The sequence below is a fragment of the Rhamphochromis sp. 'chilingali' genome (assembly GCF_963969265.1).
Source record: "Rhamphochromis sp. 'chilingali' genome assembly, chromosome: 6".
Taxonomy (NCBI): Eukaryota; Metazoa; Chordata; class Actinopteri; order Cichliformes; family Cichlidae; genus Rhamphochromis; species Rhamphochromis sp. 'chilingali'.
Window position 1 is genome coordinate 15,476,570 of NC_137933.1, and position 21,305 is coordinate 15,497,874.

General features: G+C 40.1%; 1 protein-coding gene across 3 annotated transcripts; it reads left to right on the top strand.

Moving 5' to 3' along the window:
* Positions 1–610: 610 nt before the first annotated feature.
* Positions 611–21,176, top strand: LOC308399008 (uncharacterized protein). 3 transcript variants are annotated; one of them, XM_080885926.1, is made up of 10 exons: positions 611–763; positions 4,008–4,394; positions 7,341–7,460; positions 11,930–11,986; positions 13,910–14,056; positions 14,171–14,338; positions 14,567–14,695; positions 15,053–15,398; positions 15,476–16,199; positions 17,572–21,175. In XM_080885926.1, exons 1-10 carry the CDS (start codon positions 718–720, stop codon positions 17,605–17,607), a joined length of 2,160 nt encoding a protein of 719 aa, XP_080742052.1. In that variant the 5' UTR covers positions 611–717; the 3' UTR covers positions 17,608–21,175. The 3 variants fall into 3 exon arrangements, with proteins under 3 accessions (XP_080742052.1, XP_080742054.1, XP_080742053.1); XM_080885928.1 differs by lacking the exon at positions 14,567–14,695 and having other exon boundaries at positions 17,572–21,176; XM_080885927.1 differs by lacking the exon at positions 11,930–11,986.
* The last annotated feature ends 129 nt before the right edge of the window (positions 21,177–21,305 follow it).

Genomic DNA, 21,305 nt, shown 5'->3' on the forward strand with positions numbered 1-21,305 from the left:
ATTGTTGCAGACGCTGGAAGGTACAACTGGGAGCCCGTGTAAAGCTGCACAGCTGATAGTGAATATGGCAACATTTGAACTTCAGAATAAAATTACAATCGGTCAGTGGTGAAAATCTTCCCTCAGTAACATCTGAGAAGCCATGGAGGTGATCTGCTTTTTTATCTCAACACGTTTTACTTCAAAATCTCACAATATAAAACTGTTACAGGATATTAGATATTAAAAATATTGAGTGATTACAATACAACACCAGAATAATATATTTTGGAAAAAGGTGGTTACTACTGAATATTTTGAATATTTATTATTATTTTTACATAACCTAAATACTGAGTGGAGTTTGGAACTTCGTCTGCAGTCGGTGAATAAATGTATAATGAACTGAAAATCTTGTCTAAAGTTATCATTTATTTAATGTAATGTAAATTTGTATTTATATAGTCATATAGAATGCTCTCCATGACACCCTGAGTAAACTAAAATAAATACACTACCGAAAAATGTTGTCTTATCTGGGTTTTTATTTTTCGAAAGCAGTTTCCGGAAGTCGTCTTATTTTGATAAACTTGCCGGAGGTCTCGCTTTTGTGGAGACGCCGTCCCGTTAAGTGCCAGTTAACTGGAGCCTGGATACGGATCAGGGGCAAGAAGGAGGCGAAGAGAAGGCGGCACTGGTCAGAAAACAGTTACGAAATTCAACTCCAAGAATTGGAATATGTTGTCCTCCCATGAGTGCTGGATTGTTACTGTTTTTCTGGCAGGTAAGAAAGAGGAGCATTAAAAAATTCCAATGTGATTCCCGTGCGTGTACAGCGCTGCAACAGGCTGTTTAACTGAGATTGGAGTAACGGTAACGTAGTCTTTGTGGATAAGTAAGGTGCCCTGCCTACTTTGTGGTATAATGACTCTATGTAGTGGGGGAGAATTAAGCACTTAGATGCAAACATTTCCCCTCACGTTAATAGTCACATCAGTTAACCTTTAACGTGGGTTTTAATGCTTGTAGGTCCGCTGAGCTAGCTGAGCTGCAGTCGACTGTTTGTGGGCTTCAGTCATGTGTGAATGATCCGACCAGAAGCTTTAAAGGAGGCTGTGGATTAGGAGGTCTAACATCAGACACGTTTACTGGGTCTAAATTAGAGAGAGAGAAATCCCTACAATATTTAAAAAAAAAACAAACAACAAGTAAAAATGTTTACAAATGACAAGTAAAACTAGAAAACTGCAGTTCATCATTTTTATTTATGTCCTGATCCATGCAAAGTGACTGTAATCAGGAGTATGTGGAATATTCCATAAAACACCTACATTCTTTGTTACAGTTTATGTAACATGTTTATGAAATTTATAGTGCTATATAGACACACTGGAGCTGCCAGCTATAAGTACATGTTATGTGCTTTAAAGTTGTTTTTTAAAGTGCTATCTTTAATCAAACCGACATATATATTAATTATATTAATTAGGGGTACCAACATTATTGACTATGACTGAAAAACAGCTCTGAAAGAGTAATGGCAAATCATTTAAGAAGCAGATTTACAGATTTTTAAGTGCCACATGTTTTCATCCGATTCTTTTCACATGAAGGCAACACGTTTGACCGACAGCAGGACAAAACATTTGCTAGCCACTCCCATCTCCTCAGTACTAATATCCAAAACACAGAGCCCCTCCTCTGACTTTTATTTTCTCATCTGGAACAAGAACGGCTCTGAAAACTTAATAAAGCCAGGATGACCCCACAGTCTGTGATCCCGGAAAGAGCTGACTTGTGGGTTTGTTTGTTTTTTTGGGCTCCAGTTCTTAGAAATCAGAGTGAGGTTCCCACCTGAGGAATTTATGTTTCAGCAGACTTTAGTTTGAGTCAATTTATTGCTTCATTTATTTTGAAAACCTAAGACTTTTACCTGAAAATATGAGCTGATGATACTAATAATAAAAATAAATTAGAGGACAACTTCAAATATTCAGCATACAGGTATTTAAAACAAAGAAAATAATCATTTTAAATCTGATAAACCAGAATATCTTTCGCATAATTGAATTAATGGTAAATACATGTAAATAATGTGTCATTTGATTTTTGGTTGATCAGCTAACCAAGTGGTCCCCAAGCATTTTGCAGCATGCTGAACTTCCGAATCCAAAAAAGTCCATACCCCCAAAACCACCAGTTTTATCAATCAATAACAAAGTCTAATTGTATTAAATAAAAGTCAGTGCTATATCGTCAGTCTTTTCTTATGTTAGACAAAGAAATTTACAAATATCCTGCTGCTTGCCCCACTATTTGACACTACTGAGCTTATCAGTCAGCTGACTAATTGTTCCTGTTGTACTAAATAATGTAAAGTAATGAAAATAATGTAAATAAATTGTACTAAGCCATTGTTTAACATTAGAAATCTAAAAGTTCTCCAAAACCACAGTAGATAAATCAAATCAATATTTGGTGTGACCTCCCTTTGCCTTTAAAACAGCATCAGTTCTATGTACACTTGCACACAGTTTTTGAAGGAACTTGGCTGGTAGGTTGTTCCAAACATTTTGGAGAACTAACCACAGATCTTCTGTGGATGCAGATACATGAAGAGACATCCTTCTGTCTCTTCATGTAATCCCAGACACACTCAATGATGTTGAGATCAGGGCTCTGAAGGGGCCATACCATCATTTCCAGCACTTCTTGTTCTTCTTGATGCTGAAGATAGTTCTTAATGACTTTGGCTGAATGTTTGAGGTCGTTGTCCTGCTGCAGAATACATTTGGGGCCAATGAACAAAAATGTATATTTCTGAAAGCATTCTTTGTTTACAGCATTTTTTCACACCTGCCTAAAACTTTGCGCAGTCCTAATAGATTATTCTGTTGTATTCTCATCCAAACTGAGCGATCTTTACACACAACAGCTTTCACAAGGGTGGTATGCTTTAATTGAGCTTCAAAAGATATATGTGGGTATGTTGGAACTCTGGTATAATATGAACATTTGTGTAGTGTTTCTGTTGCAGTTGTTACACTGCTAGTAAACACAACACCGTGCTTGCCCTTGCTGTAGCTTGTTGCATTTTGGATAAATTCACTCAGCTCTCTCCCTCAGGAGCGGGCGTGCTTCATTCTCAGTAACAGAATGAAAATAAAAGGGCCTGGTCTTGATTAAGCCAAGTCCCCTCCCTCTTCATTCCTACCTCTGCCCTTCGCTGTTCCAGTCCTCCCACAGCTTGGCTTGACACGTATACACAAATGCGCACATATGTTCCTGGGCGTGTGTGTGTGTGTGTGTTTTATTTCACATGACTACCTCTCCTGTGTAATGTTGTTAGTGAACTGTCGATCCCAGGCCCACCTTCATCATGTGACCCTGAGTAGCACAGCTTCAGATGCCCCACAGCAACATCAGGTCAGCTCAGAGTCAGATTTCACTGAGCTGAAGCAACTCAAACCAACACACACGCTGCTTCATTTCATTACAGCTAAAGGAGGAAAGAATTCTTGGGAATTCTTTTAAGTCTGCTGGTATATCTAGATGACGTCATTCACCATCCTCTGGTAGCATGTTTTTCAGATATTTTTAAACTCTGCAAACAGGAGCAGGTGTCTCTTCAGGGCTCTATTCAGTATCTGAATCATTGTGTTGCTGTCTGCAGTGGTGTTCCTAAAATAGTGAGGAGGAAAAACTATCTTTTAACAGAAGAATCCTCTAGCAGACCCAGGCTCAGGGTTCCATTTGCCATGGCTGACAGAGTAAATTGGACAAAATGTAACAACATTGTAGTAGCACACTGGTGGAGTGAAACGAGGTGAGTGGAGAAGAAGTGCTTAGTGGTCTCACGTGAATTTCCACATTACAGCCTAACTGTAAGCTTAACCACAAAGGAAAGGTTTCAGTCTAATCTTAAAAGCAGAGGGAGTGTCTTCCTTCTGAATCCAGAGAGCTGTCAATGGATTGTTTTGAAGAACATCTCTCACACTTTACTAAGCCTTCATCATCTTCTCCCACAGGTGTCTTCCCTCCATCCAGCTCCGGCGTCCAAGTGTTTGTGAGAGACGAGAAGAAGTATGCTGTGCTGTTCCAGTCAGTGGTTCTCCCATGTCAGTACACCACCGTGTCCTACCAAACCGCCGTGGTGCAGTGGGTCTACAAGTCATACTGTCGTGACCGCACCAGGGATTCATTTAGCTTTCCCGACAACTTGGGTGGAGGTCTGGGAGGAGGAGGGCTGACAAGCGGAACGGGAGGAATCAGCAGAGGGTACGAGAAGGGGATGACAGCCAGCTACCTCGACTGCTCTGACAACAGTCGGACCGTCCGAACTGTGGCTTCCATCTCTGGTTCCTCAGTCACATTGTCAGAGTACTACAAGAACAGAGACATCTCCATCATTAACAGTAAGCGTCTGTGGCACTACCTATGGTTGTGTTTTATTTTCTAAGATAAATTCAGGTCATACAGCAGCACTTTTTTGTGGCATAACAGGCTGAAATTGAGCTCACCAGCATTGTAAAAGGAATTACAGCACGCTTGCTTGCAATTGGCAAGGGCTGCAAAGGTAAAATAATGTCTGAACAATATTTTCAGCATCACAGATTTCCCTCAGTGCATTGATTCAGTCTTATGTTCTTCTTTCTTGTTTTGCCAAGCCTGGCAAGGTTCATAAAACCCACAGCTTGGGCACAAGCTCACCTTTCTCCCAGATTCCTTAATACTTAAATATCCAAAAGGAACAAGTCAGATGCTGCAACATGTGGAGTCTATTAACCTGTTGCTAAAATCTGCATACTTTTTAACACTTTCAGTTGTTCTGAGTGTGAATACTTTTTCAAAACCATCTTTTCAGAGATCAGCAGAGACGTAAAATACATATATAAATATCTGAACGCCGTGTATACAGGATTGTGTGTAGTTGTGTGTGTTCTTGTTGAATACAGAGAGGTAGTCTTGTGTGCCAGCCACAGATTTATGAAGCTTCTTGAAGAACTGGCCTTCTCTTCACTAGCCAGGGCTACAGACAAAAGAAATGGTTTTCACGCTGTTCACTTATTCACTCTGACCTCTGACTCCTCCCTCTGATGTACCTCAATGTCCCGCTTTTAGTTTCACTCTCTTGATCACTGGACATCCCACCCTACCAACAGTCACTTCTCTCAGTGTAAGGCTCTTTGAGTTCCTATTTTCTCCTTCTCTTCTTGCCTCTTTCTGTCCCCACTCCACCTCCTATCACGAAACAGGTCAGTGTTGTAAATGGACAAAAAAAGTGAAAAATTTCAACCTTATTGCCTTTGGAGACGCCCAGTCATCCATTCCCATGTAATCCTATTCAGGGTCCCAGGGAGGTTGGAGTCTGTGCCAGCATGCACTGGGTAGGGGGTGTTCTGCTAACTAAATGGCGTACATGGTACGCACACAGTTTAAGGGAAATTATAACATACTCTGAAGACAGCAAGAATCAAAAGAAAAGAAAAGGAGATGTAGTTTTAAATGAAAAAAGTAGTATTAAGTAGTAAAAGTAGATTGTATTCCAGACTGGTGACAGCTTGTCTCTCCTCCCCTTCCTCAGTTAGCAGGAAAAGGAAGTGAATTATACAATCCATTTCCTGTCTGTATTTATATGTCAACCTCCTCACAATAGAATCATTGGACCAACATTGTCTTTTATTTTGACTCCTGAGCCAAATGAAGCAAAGTCTGCAAGCTAGTCATGTTTATGCACATGGCTCTCCCTCTTTACATCATATCACCATCATATTACATCTTACACCAAACCCACCCTCTTATTTGGTGTTCTAGCTAAGCTTCGTGATTTTCCTCAACTGTGACAATGGACAATGACATGTTCCTTTTATCACTAGATTTCTATATGTAACATACAATCACTGTTTTTTTTATTAGGTACACCTTGCTGTGCTGGGTTGGACCCACTTTGCCTTAATTCTTTGTGGCATAGATTCAGCAGGTTTCTAGAAACATCTCCCATTCCACTGAATTGAGATCTGGTGACTGTGGAGGCCATTGTCATGTTTAAGAAACCACTTATTATATATTTGAGCTTGTTGACATGGTACATCATCCTGCGGGAAACAGCCATCAGAAGATGGGTACATTGTAGTCATAAATGGTCAGCAGCAATACTCATGTTGGCTGTGGGGTTTAAATAATGCTTGGGTGGTACTGAGGGGCCCAAAGTGTGCCAAGAAAACATCCCCATATCATTATACCATTACCACCAACCTGTACTGTAATATATCTATATATACAGTATTATAGATATCTGTATACCTATATTATTGCTAATATATATTTGTGATATATCTATAGTATGGCTAAAGCTTCTGGATGGATGCAAACTGCATTTCGTTGCCTTGCACCTGTGACATGTACAATGACAATAAAGTTGAATTCTATTCTATTCTATTCTACTGTTGATGCAATGCAGGATGCAGCCATGCAGCAGTGTTGTTTATGCCAAATTGTGATTGCTACCATCTGAATGTGGTAGAGAAATTGACAATAAGCAATCTTTTTCCAATCTTACTGTTCAACTGAAAACGCTACGTCCAAATGAACAGAATCAACTTTTTGGGATTTCCTTACCTGGATGATTGAACATGCATCGAGACATTAAATCACCTTTCTTTCCCACTGAGTTGTCTTCATACCTAAATGCACTGAGCTGCTGCCGTGTTATTGGCTGATTTCTTAGTTTTGTAACAAGAAGTTTAACAGTTCTACAAAATAACGTGGCTAGTGAGTGTAGACGATTAGCTTGGACCTTTAAATCCTAACTGTATTTTGCTCTTTTAATGTGTCAGGGATTTTCAAATATGCTAAATGACATTTTTCTGAATCCTTTCACAGTCATGGAAACATAAAAACAAATAACTTCATACATTATCCTGAGCTCACAGACAATATACTGAAAAACCTAACTAGCCTACACATATCCCTGAACTACTTTGCTACGCAGACTGTGAGACCGGCCTTATTGCCCAACATCAGTGGCCACTTCACTAAGGGACCATTAAGTGACTGAAAGGAAACAAACCTGCTGCCAGGCTCTGAGATCTTATTGAAAGCTTTTCCACAATGGCAGTTAGCCTAATTAATGCTTGTGGTATTCAATGAGATGTTTGGCAGTGTAATGTGTGTAGTACTTTGTATCTGAGTCTTTGAACTTTGTAGAAATGCAAACAAACAGGGAAGATTTATTCAGGGTAATAATTCCAACCATGCATCATTCACGTGTTTTTGAAAGTCATGCTTTTTTATTATTATTTTGATTCCAGAGTGCCAAAAATTGTAAGACACTTGTTTTTCTTTCAACTCCCCCAATTCAGAGGCTGACCTGAGGATAGGAGAAGTCCAGTGGGGAGACAGTGGAGTATACATCTGCAAAGTGGTCATATCTGATGATCTGGAGGGACAGAACGAAGCGTCTGTGGAGCTTTTGGTTCTTGGTGAGTTGCTTATAATTTACATGGAATTTTTAAATGAAAGATAAGAACTTGCAGTCAAAACTAAGAAGTGTCATAATTATTGATGTAACCTGCAAATATATGTAGCTTGTAAATCAACTGAAACACTGTGTTAAAAGTCATTGATTTCACAGAAATTTGTACAATGTTAGACTTGAAAACTAAGTCCTTCAGCGTCACTGTGTGTCTGCACACGTGTGTATTTTGAATGTATCAGTAAGGTGTTGTGTTACAGTAACAGTGTACTTGTCTTTGTTCACTTACATGTTACCAGAGAAACTGTTGAGAAGCTATGTAGCTCTTGGTGCCTTAAAACACTCAGGCTGAACTTTTGTTAGGCTGGCACTCAAAGACTTATGTGTATGCACAAAAGAACACAGTCTCTCTCACACACACTCACACATACACAGAGGTAATCAGCAGTAAGCTTTTACAGTTTCCTCTTGATAGAGTGAATTCCACTCCATAGTTGTGTTACAGGTTCCATAACTGTGAGTTTTCACCCTGATGTGATAGACCCTAAATCCACCATGGTGCTTAAATGCTATATTTTCTGGTTTTAGTGTAGCTAATATGGCATGTGAAGCGCTTCTTGTGTCTCCATAACAACAGTTGAGGCCACAGTGAATGGCTGAAGGCATCTTTTGTCTTTTGAGCAAATGGGTTCACAGCAAAGAAGACAGGGAAGATTTAATGATGTGGAGGAGGGTCGGCAGAGCACAGTGATAGACAATAGATGAGGGTGATGCTAATGTGGGCCTTTGAGAGCTCAATCCTGTAGCCGATCAGTATGGTTTTAAATTTACAGTCAGAAACGATATGGTTCTGATACAAAATGCACAGAGAGAAAATAATTCAACAATTTTCTGCTGCTTTTCTGGGTCAGCTAGACTTCCCTCTTTTGGTCAAGCTCTGCTAGTCCACGTTTCTCATGTGGTCTCTTTTGGGACTTTGATATTGGTTTCATTTTTCAGTTCCAGGTGTTATCACTGGGCAAGGACGTGTTAGCTAACATTAGCTAACATCTGAATTAAAATATTGTGTTGATATTTGTAGTTTTCCCCCTTCAGATAAATTTTGACCAGACAGGTTTCATTAGATAATACAGGCTTTTCTGACTAGTGTTGGCTTACCCGCTAACACAGATAAATTCTCTGATACCCGCAGCCGGCTTGCTCACTAACGTTGTTGCTGGCAATCCACTATCTAAAGCCATGCCAGTACTACTTTTGTCATTTTTTCTAAAGAATTTGTGTTGTACTTTGAATCAACCACTTCACTGATTAGTGAACTCTATTTTAAAACTGCTATCAGCTTAAGAGCAGCAGAGAAGGAACGAGGTGAGACACTCGGTATAAAGTATAAGTGTCACATGGTTGGATTTTTGCACAAAGTCCGACCTCCATCCTTAAAAAAGAAATCAGTCCATAGACTATAAAAGGCAACTGAGAGGGTTAGGAAAGGTAGATATACAGTCTATTTGGATATTTACAAAAATAGCATCTAAGAAATTCACAGTGCACATTTACGATGGAGTATTAGGTCACATTAGAAAGAAAAAAAAGGAAAATCTACTTTGAGAAAAAAGTCGAGATGTGAAGATTACAGTTGTTGTTTCAAGACAAACTGCTGCGGTTGCTATACCCGCTGAGTTAGTGAAATCGTACTTCAGAATTGGTTTCAGTAAAAGGAAGGAAAGAATTTCTCTTTTACCTCATAAACACAGTGTGATGATCAGTATGAGGACATTGAAAAGATGATCAGTAATATATTTATTTTTCTTAATCTGGTCCTAATACTTATTGATACATATTTAATGGCCTAAAATGCAAAGATTTGAATTATTTTTATTGTATCTAGTTTATACATATTAATGGAAAATTCTAGATACATGGTTAGTGTGATAGACTGATCTCTTGAAACTGTTCAGACAAGGTTGATTTAACCCTGACTATAAGCCTACAGGAAGGAAGGGCTCAATATTGTCTGGTTTTAGTGTGTGAAAACAGCCCCAACATATAGTCTCATTTTCCCCATACATTTAATCTCTGAAGGAGATGTATATATGGCTTTGTTAAACGGCACCTATCAGGATCGCATGTAGGGTCAAGTATGCAATCCCTGCATATCTGAAAGAAAACCTTGGTTTATCACCAGTCTTCAGGCAAATTCAGGATTTAGTAGAAGCTGGACAAGTGCTATGCTTCAACAGCATGAGAATCACAGAAGACAGCAGCAGATAAAAACAAAAATTGCAGCGGTCTGAAGTAAAGCGATATAAATGTCGACATCGTTTTTAAATGCAATAACCTTAATAGGTTTTTTCTGTTTTCAAATCCAGCAAAGAACATGTATAGCCTACTAGAAAGATATTAAATAAGGTATGTGCACTGTCAGCTAGAATCAGGCCAAAGTAGTCCAGCTTGCACCCTTTCCAAACTGTTTTTTATACTTACCACTCCTTTCCTCTCTTTGCCAGAATGACACACTCAGCAGCAAAATACCAGTGCTTGTTTGTATCACACACTCATATGCTGGCTTTTTCACTTGCGCACCCAAACCAAACACATTCACACACATTTCTGCACCAGCTCGTGACACAGTTCCTCTCATGTAACATGTTGTATTCAGACATTTGTTTGACTTCTTCTTTAAAAATGTGTTAAGGAACATTTGAGAAATTTAAAAAACAACTAGTAAACTAGTATTTATTTTTTATCTTGATATGACTTTGAGTGACTGAATGTAGTGTAAAGCGCTTTGGGGTCCTTAGGGACTGACTAAAGCGCTATACAAATGCAGGCCATTTACCATTTACTTTAATCTGTCTAACCCTAAACTTAGGGTTAGACAGATTAAAATGATCTAAAATCGATTCAGTGCAATTCAATTTTATTTGTATAGCACCAAATCACAGCAATAGACATGTCAAGGTGCTTTACATTGTAAGATCCCTACAATAAATTGAAGAGAAACCCACCTCAAATGACCCCTTATGAGCAAGTACTTGGCGACAGTGGGAAGAAAAAAAACCCTTTTAACAGGAAGAAAACGCCAGTGGGACCAGGCTCAGGGTAGGCAGCCATCTGCTGTGACTGGTTGGGGGTGAGGGGAGGAAGACAAAAGGCACAAACTCTATATGTAATATTATCGACAACACATCAGCCTTAACATGCATCACCAAGCACACTGCCATTTTAGTGGAAAACATTAAATTAAATAAAGAGTAAAATTGTGCAGTTAGGCATCTAACGTATGTCTTTATTTCACCCCAATAAACAGTGCTAATAAAGCTGGCCTGGGATTAATGTAATTATTAAGTTCTTGGAAGAAAACTTTTGCTTAATAGGTAAATTGTTTCCAAAATGTTACAAACACAGCATAAGAAAAGTAACTGTATAAATAGGAATCAGTAAAAGAAGAGCCATCTGGAGTTCAGATTTTAGATGACATTTTTAGTGTTTTTTGCTGTAGCAGCGACCTCAACAGCCAATCTTCACCATTTGGTTGACCTGAATAGTTGGAGTAGTTTGGCATTTCAGGAAATACTTCAATATTTCAGGTGCATCTTTCAGCACTATGAATGAAGATATTTATAGTTCTTGAAGCTAAAAGCTACGTGATACACTTGACCTTTCTCTAGTAACTTTTGTCGGCTTCTATAAAAACAAAGTCTCATTGACTTGGCAGCTATAGTGATGAGACTCGTTCAAACTCCAGTCTGTTTTCGTTTTTTTTCAGCAGTCAGACAATCAATCTTCTAATCAGTTGATTTGAAATGTTTCTAGAGCAGGGACCATAAACTGTACGCCGAGGGCCACATACAGCCCACTTTGATCTTAAGTGTGTCAGATCAGTAAAACTTCCATTTCTGTCAGTGTAAAGATGTTTAACTACATATTTAATCCCTGAGATCTAAGAAAAAGACATGTCATTTTAATAGTAAATCTCAGCTTTTCACCGTAACAATAAATGCTGGTGATGTGTAACAAAGTTAAAGCTCTGGTAGCTCTTTTCTGTCATTTAATTGTTTATCTTTGCTACTTTGGTGTGATATGAAAAGCCGTGGGGAAAGTTTATATCACTAATAGAGGCTGTAAAACATTAAAAATACAGTTTAAAGTAAAAGATTTGGATCTTCCTTCCTATTTTCGAAAGTTGTCTTGTGGACTGGATTGTTGTCTCTGCCAGACCAATTCAGACCCCTAGGCCTTATGTTTGACACCCCTGTTCCAGTGAAAAACCACAATGTCCTCTCATGCATGCTGTTTATCTGTCTATTTTCATTCCTTCTTCGTATTTTGCTCTGTCTTTCTCTTAAATCACTTTTAATGCATGCATGCCGCTACTGCAATAACTTTCTTTGAATCAGTCATTTCAGTTTATATCAACTCCATTGCTTCTCCTCTCTCTTTCCCAATCTCCTCTCGTCCACTGTGCTCTCTCTCCAGGTTTCTCAGGTGTTCCTGAAGACCTCCTGCCAGACTTTGATTTGAAGATAATGCCAGGTAGGGGCTTAGTGCATTCCCCCCCTGCACCTGCTTTCTTTCATTCATACTAACACTGCTGACTGCTCAGACTATGAATATAGGAACTATGTAGATGAGTTTAAGAATAAAAAAAGATCACTTTTTACACCATGTTCAGTGGTTCCTGTGCTAATACTGCCTGTAACACTGTCTAACCCAGTGACTGTTTTCTACAGTCAATGGTCTAACCTGTTCTTCACCCACAACATCTAATAATGCAGCAAGTGCTGGTGATTCACCTTCTTTTAACTCAGAGACTCATCCACACCCATCAAGTAATGAGCTGGTCGTTGCTCCCGCTAAGATGAGCTGCTCTGGAAAACAGCTATTATGGTCATTAAAGTTATTTGTGGTTGTGGTCAGCAAGTATTCCCACACCATTCGGATAATATCCAGTCAAAAACACAGTAATCTAAAGGAGAGGAGGGCTTTATGATGCATCGGATTCTTTTGTATAAATGTATAAATGTGCAGATTGTATGGAAGCAACTCCCAGCATGACTTGCTGTCCACGATGACTCCCACAGTGTGCGTGTGTGTATCTGTGCGTGTGTTAAGGAGTCATTACGGTTCCAAACGATATCACATAACAAGCAATTTGGTGGTAGCAGCCAAGCGTTCAGTAAACTGTCCTTTTCCTTCCTGTAGCAAAAACAGGTTTCCTGCACATGAGTGTGTGTTTTCTTCTGGTGTCCTTTAGTTTGTTTGTATGAGAGAAAACATCTTTAGTTTTATATTGTTAAAGACTTCCTTATCTGCGCTCGCCTTCCCTTTCCTTTGCCTTCCCCCCAGACAGATACATGTAGGTTATCTCTTGTACTCACTTTATCCTTCTCTCCAAAGCTGTGGTATTTAATAACAGTTTGTACAATCATTCCTTTTTCCTGTAACTCATATTCCAACTAAGATGTCATTTGTTCCCATTTTCCTATCCAAAAACAACCCGACAAGGTTAATAAGTGCAAGAAAATCTACGAAATCTACGAGGGGACATAAACTTGCAGCTTTCCAGCCTTTTGTTCCTTTGTGATGTCCCAGTGCGCTCCAGTTCACTTTTCCTTTTTCCTGCTTTGACAGGAAATACATCACATTAAAAAATGGTAGAATTAAATCAGGCTACACACAAAGTCATAGATGTCAGTGTTTTACCTTATAGAGAAATGCTGCTTTAGTGATTAAAATAAATCTGTTAGCATGACTCCTTGGCCTGCAGTTGTGATGAATAAAAGTGTTAAATAAAATAAAAGTTCTGAATCTTCTGGTAGCTCACTGGTCAGACTGTCCTGTAATTATAAAACAGAGTTCTGTTAATTCACAACAAATGTTTTTGTCTTACCGAACAAACCTCCCCTGCCATTTCTAGATACAAAGTAAGTAGATACTAAAAAAACAAAACCCTTTCTGTCATTTAATTGTTTTTCTGTTACTTAGTTACTTTGGTGAAGTATGAATGTAGCCAAAGCTGAGCTAAGAAAACAGTTGAAAGTCCAATATGTATGCTCTCTTTCACATTTACCAAAGCCATGCACTGGGGCTGGATTGGAGCCTGTGCTGAGCCAATTTTAGTCCCTACCTTTTTTGACACCCCTGCTTTAGAGATTATATAAACACGGATGAAGAATAAAGGTTGCTGCTGATAATAACATTTTTAGCCTTCAGTTTCTCTCAGCGTTACATTTTACGGCCATTGTGTTTATGAGCAGGCTGCTTGAACTGTTTTACACTACTTTTTCATTTTTAAAGGTTTTTTGTGTTTTGTTTTTACTCATTATTTTTCACGTGGCATTCTCAGAATACAGTATGGCTCCAGAATGATCAAATGAACCTGATCCTGTATCAGTGTGCTGAGTAGGACATACGTATTTATTTATGTGCAGGATTTTGTGCTGTGTGTGCTTGCAGAGTGGGTGTTTGTGGTGGCAGTGGCACTTGGCAGTGTGTTATTCCTGCTCTTGATTGGAGTTTGTTGGTGTCAGTGTTGCCCTCACTCCTGCTGCTGCTACGTCAGCTGCTGGTGCTGCCCCGACACGTGCTGCTGCCCCAGACACTGTGAGTATGAACACACACTCAGAAATGCACAGGTTTGTGCTCGGAGAACTGACGCATGTCTGAACAAGATTATATTTTGCTTTTTTTTCCCTTCTTCTTCTTTTTTTCTTTAAGTGTATGAGGCAGGAAAAGGTATAAAGACAACCACCTCCTCACCTCAGACACCTCCCTACCCACCGTATTTCGTCTCTGGTGTCCCAACCATGGTCCCAATTGCTCCTCCCTCTCTGGTGGACAAGATATCTTCAGTCCCCGGCTCAGATGGGACCCTACTCACAGCAGGTGGGGACTTACTCGTGATTACCTGATTGCCATGTGTTAACTATATTTTTTGTCATTTGAGCTAGAAAAAAAAGGTTAAAAGAAATGTAGTCAGCCCGAATGTCCCTGTGATAAACTATTTGTTATTTGTTCAGTTTATGGTAAAGTAGAAAAACACCAGTATGGTCCTCAAACTAATAAAACACACATCCAAGTTCCCTTTCTGATGACTCGAGTGTGTATCTGCAGTGCCCGTGCACGCTGTAGGGGTTCCCTACCGCGTGCCTTCACCTCAGGATCAGGATTCTCTCAGGGTGCTGCAGTATGTAGAGAAGCAGCTGGCTCACTTCAACCCTGCCAGGTCCACCAGCCACCAGTGTAAGCCTCATAAACCTGCTCTGTGGCTTTACTGTACTACTAAAGTGTTCTGATGCTGTCTGCAGCTTTGGTAGTGTCTTTTATTTGTTTTTGTCTTCTCTTGGCATGACTCCCTGCACTCAGCAAATCTGCCTTCTGAATTTCCTCTAGTCTGGATGTTATCTAGTTGCCGTTTTGCATGCCTACTTCCCTGAAAGTGTATTTTTTTTAATGACTCTCACTTCACACTTAAGGCAGCTTCTTTAAAACCTTGATGTTCTTCATCTGCAGGGTCTTGTTCTGGGAGAAGGGCGCTTTTAATTCATTTTTTGGCAGGTGTTACTTATTTGATTAATTCATTAATTTTGTTCTATCTAGCCTGTGCCCTGTCTGAACTGAGCTCCCTCCATGAGGGAGAAAGTGGCTTCCGCCAAACATATCGCAACATCCAGAAGAACGCTCTGCCAGCCATCCCCGATCACGACACTCAGCCTGAACCTCAGCGCTACCGTGAAAACCGCAGTCCGGAGCCACAGAGTTACCGCGATAATCCCCCATCTCCCCACCATTATCATGATGACCCTGACCCAGAGCCTCGCCACGTACGGGACGAGCCTCTTCCTCCGCGCCGATACAGCGATGACCCTCCATCTTCGTCTCAGTCGCGCAGGCCCGGACGGAATCAGCGGCAACAAAACCACAACAATGAGGAAAACCACAACAGGTGGAGGACTGTCTGAATACACAGAATGCCTTATGCAGAGATACAGGCGTACACTTAACTCATGTCGTATTTTACAGGTGGAACCCTCGCTCTGAACATCTTCAAAGAAAAACATACCGAACTGCAGGGCGAACCGGCTCACTGGACGAGCTGGAGGAGTTTGCTGCTTGTTACAAGCAGAGAGGAGGCAGAGGGGCAGAGAGGAGGGACGAAGAACAGGGAGAGTATGAGATGGAGCATCTGGAGTACAGCCGATACCCTTCTCACCGAGTTGCCCCACCTCAGCATTATCACAGTAATGAAAATGAGGTTGAGGACATCAGCGACCGCGAAGAGCAACCCAGGCGGATCAAGAAAAACAGACATGACATCAGCCCACTACCTTCACCCAAAAAGAGGAGGGACACGTCAGATAGGGAGCGCACTGTCCCACCTCCTCCCACAGCAGGTCCACCTTCAACTTCTTCTCAAGAGAAGGACTATGATGCTACCTTCCTCAACAGCCTGCTGGAGCGTAAAGCTAAGTTACGAGGGGTTACCCAGGGGAGGACTGGGGCCCGGGGTGATGAAGATTCAGACACACCCTCGAAGAGCAGCCTGAAAAAGAGCAGCGGGGAATCCAGTCGGCACTGCAGTCGCTCACCTAGTAACAGGCCCGACGCAGATTTGCTGCCTCCTCACACGGAGACAGAGCGAGTAAGAACTGACAGGTCGTCACCAGGAAACACTCACTCCCCTCAGCCGCCCGTTCATTCCTTAGCGAGTCACAGAGAAGATCCCAGAAACAAGTCCAGGAAAGTGGTGAGTAACATCGTGAATTACTGGGATTGTATGCAAATTTAAGGATTTAAAGTATAGAGTATATATTCAATATATTTTCTTGGTACTGGTGTGTAATTAATGAATACAGACTAGAAAAATGATAACACTAGGCTAGCTTCAAATCACTAAACACCCAGTGCTGTATTTCCCCATTGTTTGAGGGTGTTTCCAATAACGTGCACTTGGCTAGGAGCCCACAAAACTGTTGAGGAACTCATGAGCTTAGAGATCCTGTACAATAGTTTGAGGACAAAGTGTCACGTTAACAAGGGCAGTCGAACACAGCAGCCACTTCATTCTATAAATAAAGAAATAATTGATCATTCTGGTTTTACGGATTAGGTTAAAGTTCTTTTCAGTTTCTAGAAAAAGTGGGCAGAGCTAAGCAGAGCTTCATTCTATAGCTATAGCTTTAGCTGCTTATCTTTGGTTAGCATCTTTAACATTTTCAGCTTGGTAAAAGTGAGGGTGTCTCATTCGGTTTGTTGTTACAAACGTTTTCGTGGTGGTTGTCCCCACGGTTTACTTTGGGAAACTTTGTGTCTTCGCTCACAATGAAGAACTCGCTAATAGCCACAACCCCATGCTAGCAAAGTTTGGCTGCTCATAGCATATGGCTGGGAGTATGCTACCAACTATTTGTTCACCCTGCTGTGCGCCTGTTGCATTTGCAGAAAGTCTTGAAATGAGACACACTGTCTGACTCCGGTCCCTGGCTGGTCGATTTCTGCACCTCAAATAAAGCCAACAGTATCTAAAATATGCAGAAATTGCTAATGTGGACTTGCAACTTTTTAGGCCTCAAAGTTTCCGTGCGACCTGAACTTGAAGAAAGCTCTAGTTGAATTATACACAAAAGCTAATGTATTTTATAATTGAAAATACCTCATATTAAAATGTCTTCTTCAGGGAACTGGCTGGGAAAGAGTTGAAAAAAGGTTTGTAGGCCTGTAGTAAGTGTTGTTGTTGTACCTTTGGCAGGTCAGGTTCAGATGCTACCAGAATGAAAACTAGGTAGAAGATTCTGTTCTATCTCCAACTCCACTATAACAATAATAACTGGTTGTCTCCTTACTCACAAACCTGGGTCAAAATGTTATATTGTGTCAAAGACGTCTTCTACAAAACACATCGATTAAGAAGAGTCAGTGTTTTGACCTCAAGTAAGGTCTTGAAACGAATCTTCAAGTGATCTCACAAAAGAGTTGAAGGCACTTTGTCCCAGGTTCCACTTCACCATAATAACCACGTTTGGCTAATGTCCACTCTCTCTTTACTGCCTCACACTGTTCAATAAGATATGCTATGTTGTTGCTTTGATCATTTACACTTTTTTTTTTGTCCTCATCAGAGCACTCTCCTCAGCCGAGACTCCCTTATCGTCTGATGGACTTCAGTCTTCAGTACAGACTGAAAGCGTTGTGCAGCCTTGATGCACTACAGGAACTGCTTGTCAGCTGATAAAAGATGACAAACTTGGATTCATAAAGATAACGTCAAGGACAGCAGACTGTGGGAGAGCTGAATCAGTACTGATGAGTGAAGACAAGGACAGCAGAGGCACCCGAGATTGTTACTCAGCTGCTTGTGATGTCATGGTGAAGTCACTGGCTGTGTGTTATGTGGACTAAGACTGAGCTAATGCGCGCAGGGAGTATGACCTGGACCGTTCCTGCGAGCAGTGTGCTGTTGGTCTCCCCTTGTTCCTGTCAGAAAAGGCTCTGAAGCAGAGAGATTTACGTTACACTTTCAGCACAATGCATGCATTCATTTCCATCTGATGAGTTACGTGAATGAAAAAGAACTGCTGTAGCATGACAACGGTATGACAGCACGGTTGTTGTAAAGGACCGCTGTGTCATTCTGTAGTATATTCAGGGACTAAGGCACCTTAGTCAGAAAGCTTCTGCAGCAGTAATCAGTATTACCAAATGTTTACGCTTATTTATTTTATGGGACAGTGGACATTAATGAAACGACAGTGTTTATGTGTCAGAGCTCAACAGCTATTGTGGATCCATCATCTGAATACAACTAAAATGACCAAAGGAGGTAAAGCTTTTTCTACTTAAAATAAGGATGAAAATAGGAGAAATAAGACAGTGCTGACAATGTGCAGCAGCAATCTGAAACAACACAAACAATTAAAGACTGTCAACAAGTTGCCCCGTAGTAGATCGAATGCAGAAGTGATACTGACTAACAAATTCTTTAAACGCTTTAGCTTCCCTCTCATCAGAGCTGAGATAAACACACTGTTCAGCACCAAATCACTTAGAGGCACAGTTAGTGATTAGATGGTGGACATAGTGGAGGTTCTCAGAAGTTAGAGAGGAACAAAGCAGAGCTACACGAGAAGAATATCTGACATAAATTCCAAATGAATGGTAACTTGTGGTAACTTCGACTGATATAGTCACTTATACAAATGAGGTTTGTAATATAAGGTTTAATTCCACGTAGCAACATGTATCAGCTAGAAACGTCTGAATTGATTTAGTTTCGTATGTCTATTATTAAAAGTTTATAGCAACAGGATACCTCAGAATGGGCCTCTTGTAGATGGTTACAAATGTGAGCATTAAGCTGTCTGCATATAATCTGTAAATGACCTAATATGACAGAAATCTATGCATTTTAAACATTTTAAAATACCTGTTAAGTCTGGATAAAAAAACTGTATTAAAAAGACAATGATTTTTCATCACTGTGTGAACGAAACACCCTGAAAAGAAGTAGAAGCACCAGAAGAGGCCTAATAATCTGTTCCCAAACAGCAAAAGTATATTTTGACGGTGAGAAATAAGAAATGGTTTTGAAAATCAGTCATAACTGATAAAGCTGCACTGACGCAGCACTAAAGTGATGAAGGTGTGGACTAACCTATACTGACCTCTGACCCAAATATGACCCACATTTGCTGTAGCATTAGCAGCGGTGATGCAGTTAACCCCAGTGCAGTTTTGTAACATTATCACTAATGACGGGTATATATTTACATGATACATGCTAAAACATGATTCCCATCAAAATATTTTAATATACAACAGTACATGACAAACTGAAACTGTATGAAATTAGTGAAAAATTAGGGAATCGTTAATGACCCCCTCCCCTCGCAAAGAAAAACGACAACAACAACTTTTTTTTCCACTATATGAATCCCATTGGAAATTCCCCCCATATTAGTTTTAGAGATTTAATCATAGGTCAAGATTATTATGCGACAGTAACATTACTTTGTGGAGCTTTCCCTCCTCTAATAAAAACATGTTACAATTTATAACTAAAAGTTACATTTTGTATTGTCTGTAAACATTTAAAGGTATTGAACTGCAATTTGCCTTTGAACGATTTTTGTACTACACTTTTGTACGGAACTCTTTGTGCACGTGGTGTGTTTGTGTTTAAAATTTGTAAATGATCTTGTGTGTGTAAGCACTCAAGTGCGTACATAAGATGAAGTCTGTATTTCACCATAATTCAGCCATTGCTTATCAATGTTGAGTGAGCACTTAAACCAACTCAGTGTTATCAGCAGCCACACACTAAGCGTGCTTTATGGAACGGTCATATCAAATATTTTGTTCTAATATTACACTGTCCAGTAATTCATGGCTCCCATGTTGGTGACATCTGTGTAATTATTTTTTTAATGGTTGGTGGAAAAATTCTCCCTTTGTTTTCTCTTGTGTTTGGTACAGACAACTCTGTGTGCGGGAGTTAGCAGGAGCGAGAGAGATGACTCTTTATTTTTCTGTTAAGGAGACAATGTGTGATTGCGTATGACTCATATCTTTGTTCATTGTTTTAATCACAGACTTGTAGTCTTGACTACACAGCTGGCTCGACACTCACATATCGGGTCTTCCAGCTAAGCCGCAGATATTGTCCCTGTTTGTCGCCGACATACCACATTTGTTATAATTGCAGACAATAGGTTGCTAAAGTGCCTAGTTGCAGGGTGGCAAACATTAAGGCCAGCAGTGTTTGACTACGCAGCAAAATAAAGTCCGCAGAAATAAAACTCCAGGGTTTATTGAAAGTTCAGATTATTTGTTTTAAACTGCAGAGACATCAGTGGAATGAGGGTGTTTCTCTATCATGCTGCTTAGTATTTCTGTTGCGTCGGTATGCAGACCTTACTGCCTTTACTGTGTAATTGTAGTTTCTACTTACTTTTGTGGATAAATATTTTAAACCTTAACCAGAACGTTGAGATTATAAAATGTTGTCCATCTAAAAACATGTCTGTGTAAACAAACCAATAATAGCCATTTATTTGTTTCCATACTAATCAACACATCATCAAATCTATAATCCTGCATAAGAAATACTTTAATTGGAAGCTTTTTCTTTCTTTTTTTGGGTTTATTTTTGTTTGCGTGCCAAGCCGACGTCAGTGTGTTGCGATTTCTGTTATCTGGCCACACCTCCAAAGGGAAGGTTTAGCAGGTGAGGAGCAGCCAGTCAAAACAAAGGTGGCTTTTAAGGAGGGGCAGCCTTGGAGATCCAAGACAGGTAGAATTATGCTTAGTTTGCACTATTACACTTGTGTCCGTTTTCATTAGTATTTGCCTACAGAGAGGGGCTTTCAACCACTGCAGATATGTTCCCGTTGAGTCCTCCAAAATCCCAGCTGCACATCGCTCAATCTAGATGAAGCACAAAAAGACCATCAAAGACCAAAAAAATAGAACATGAAGGGTACAAGCAGTGGCTGCTGTAGACACTTTTCACTTGTTGTATAACTTCATTCTTCACCATGGGTGGCTGATGGACCAACAACAGCACAAGCAAGATTAGCCCACTGACTGGTTGTACCACATATTTTTGATGCAGTTTGACTTTCTGCCCACAGACTGCCACCACTGAACCATAATGTTCCCATAACACTGTGATTGCTGCATAAAGGTTCAGTACAAATAAATAAATAAGAACTGAACAGTAGAACTACTCTGGGCCAAAGAATGAAATGTTCCCCTTCATGTCTAATTCTTTCTGATAAAGACTTAAAAAGAAAAAGACTTACTTAAAAGTGGCCGTGTAGCACGTTTACATTACTGTTGCACTTTTACCCAAGTG

Bases quoted from the DNA above. Each gene is read 5' to 3' on its own strand.
- LOC308399008 (XM_080885926.1), top strand. From the start codon at position 718: ATGTTGTCCTCCCATGAGTGCTGGATTGTTACTGTTTTTCTGGCAG. The intron at 11,987-13,909 runs GTAGGGGCTTAG...GTGTGCTTGCAG, and splicing joins TGATTTGAAGATAATGCCAG to AGTGGGTGTTTGTGGTGGCA. The intron at 14,339-14,566 runs GTGGGGACTTAC...GTGTATCTGCAG, and splicing joins TGGGACCCTACTCACAGCAG to TGCCCGTGCACGCTGTAGGG.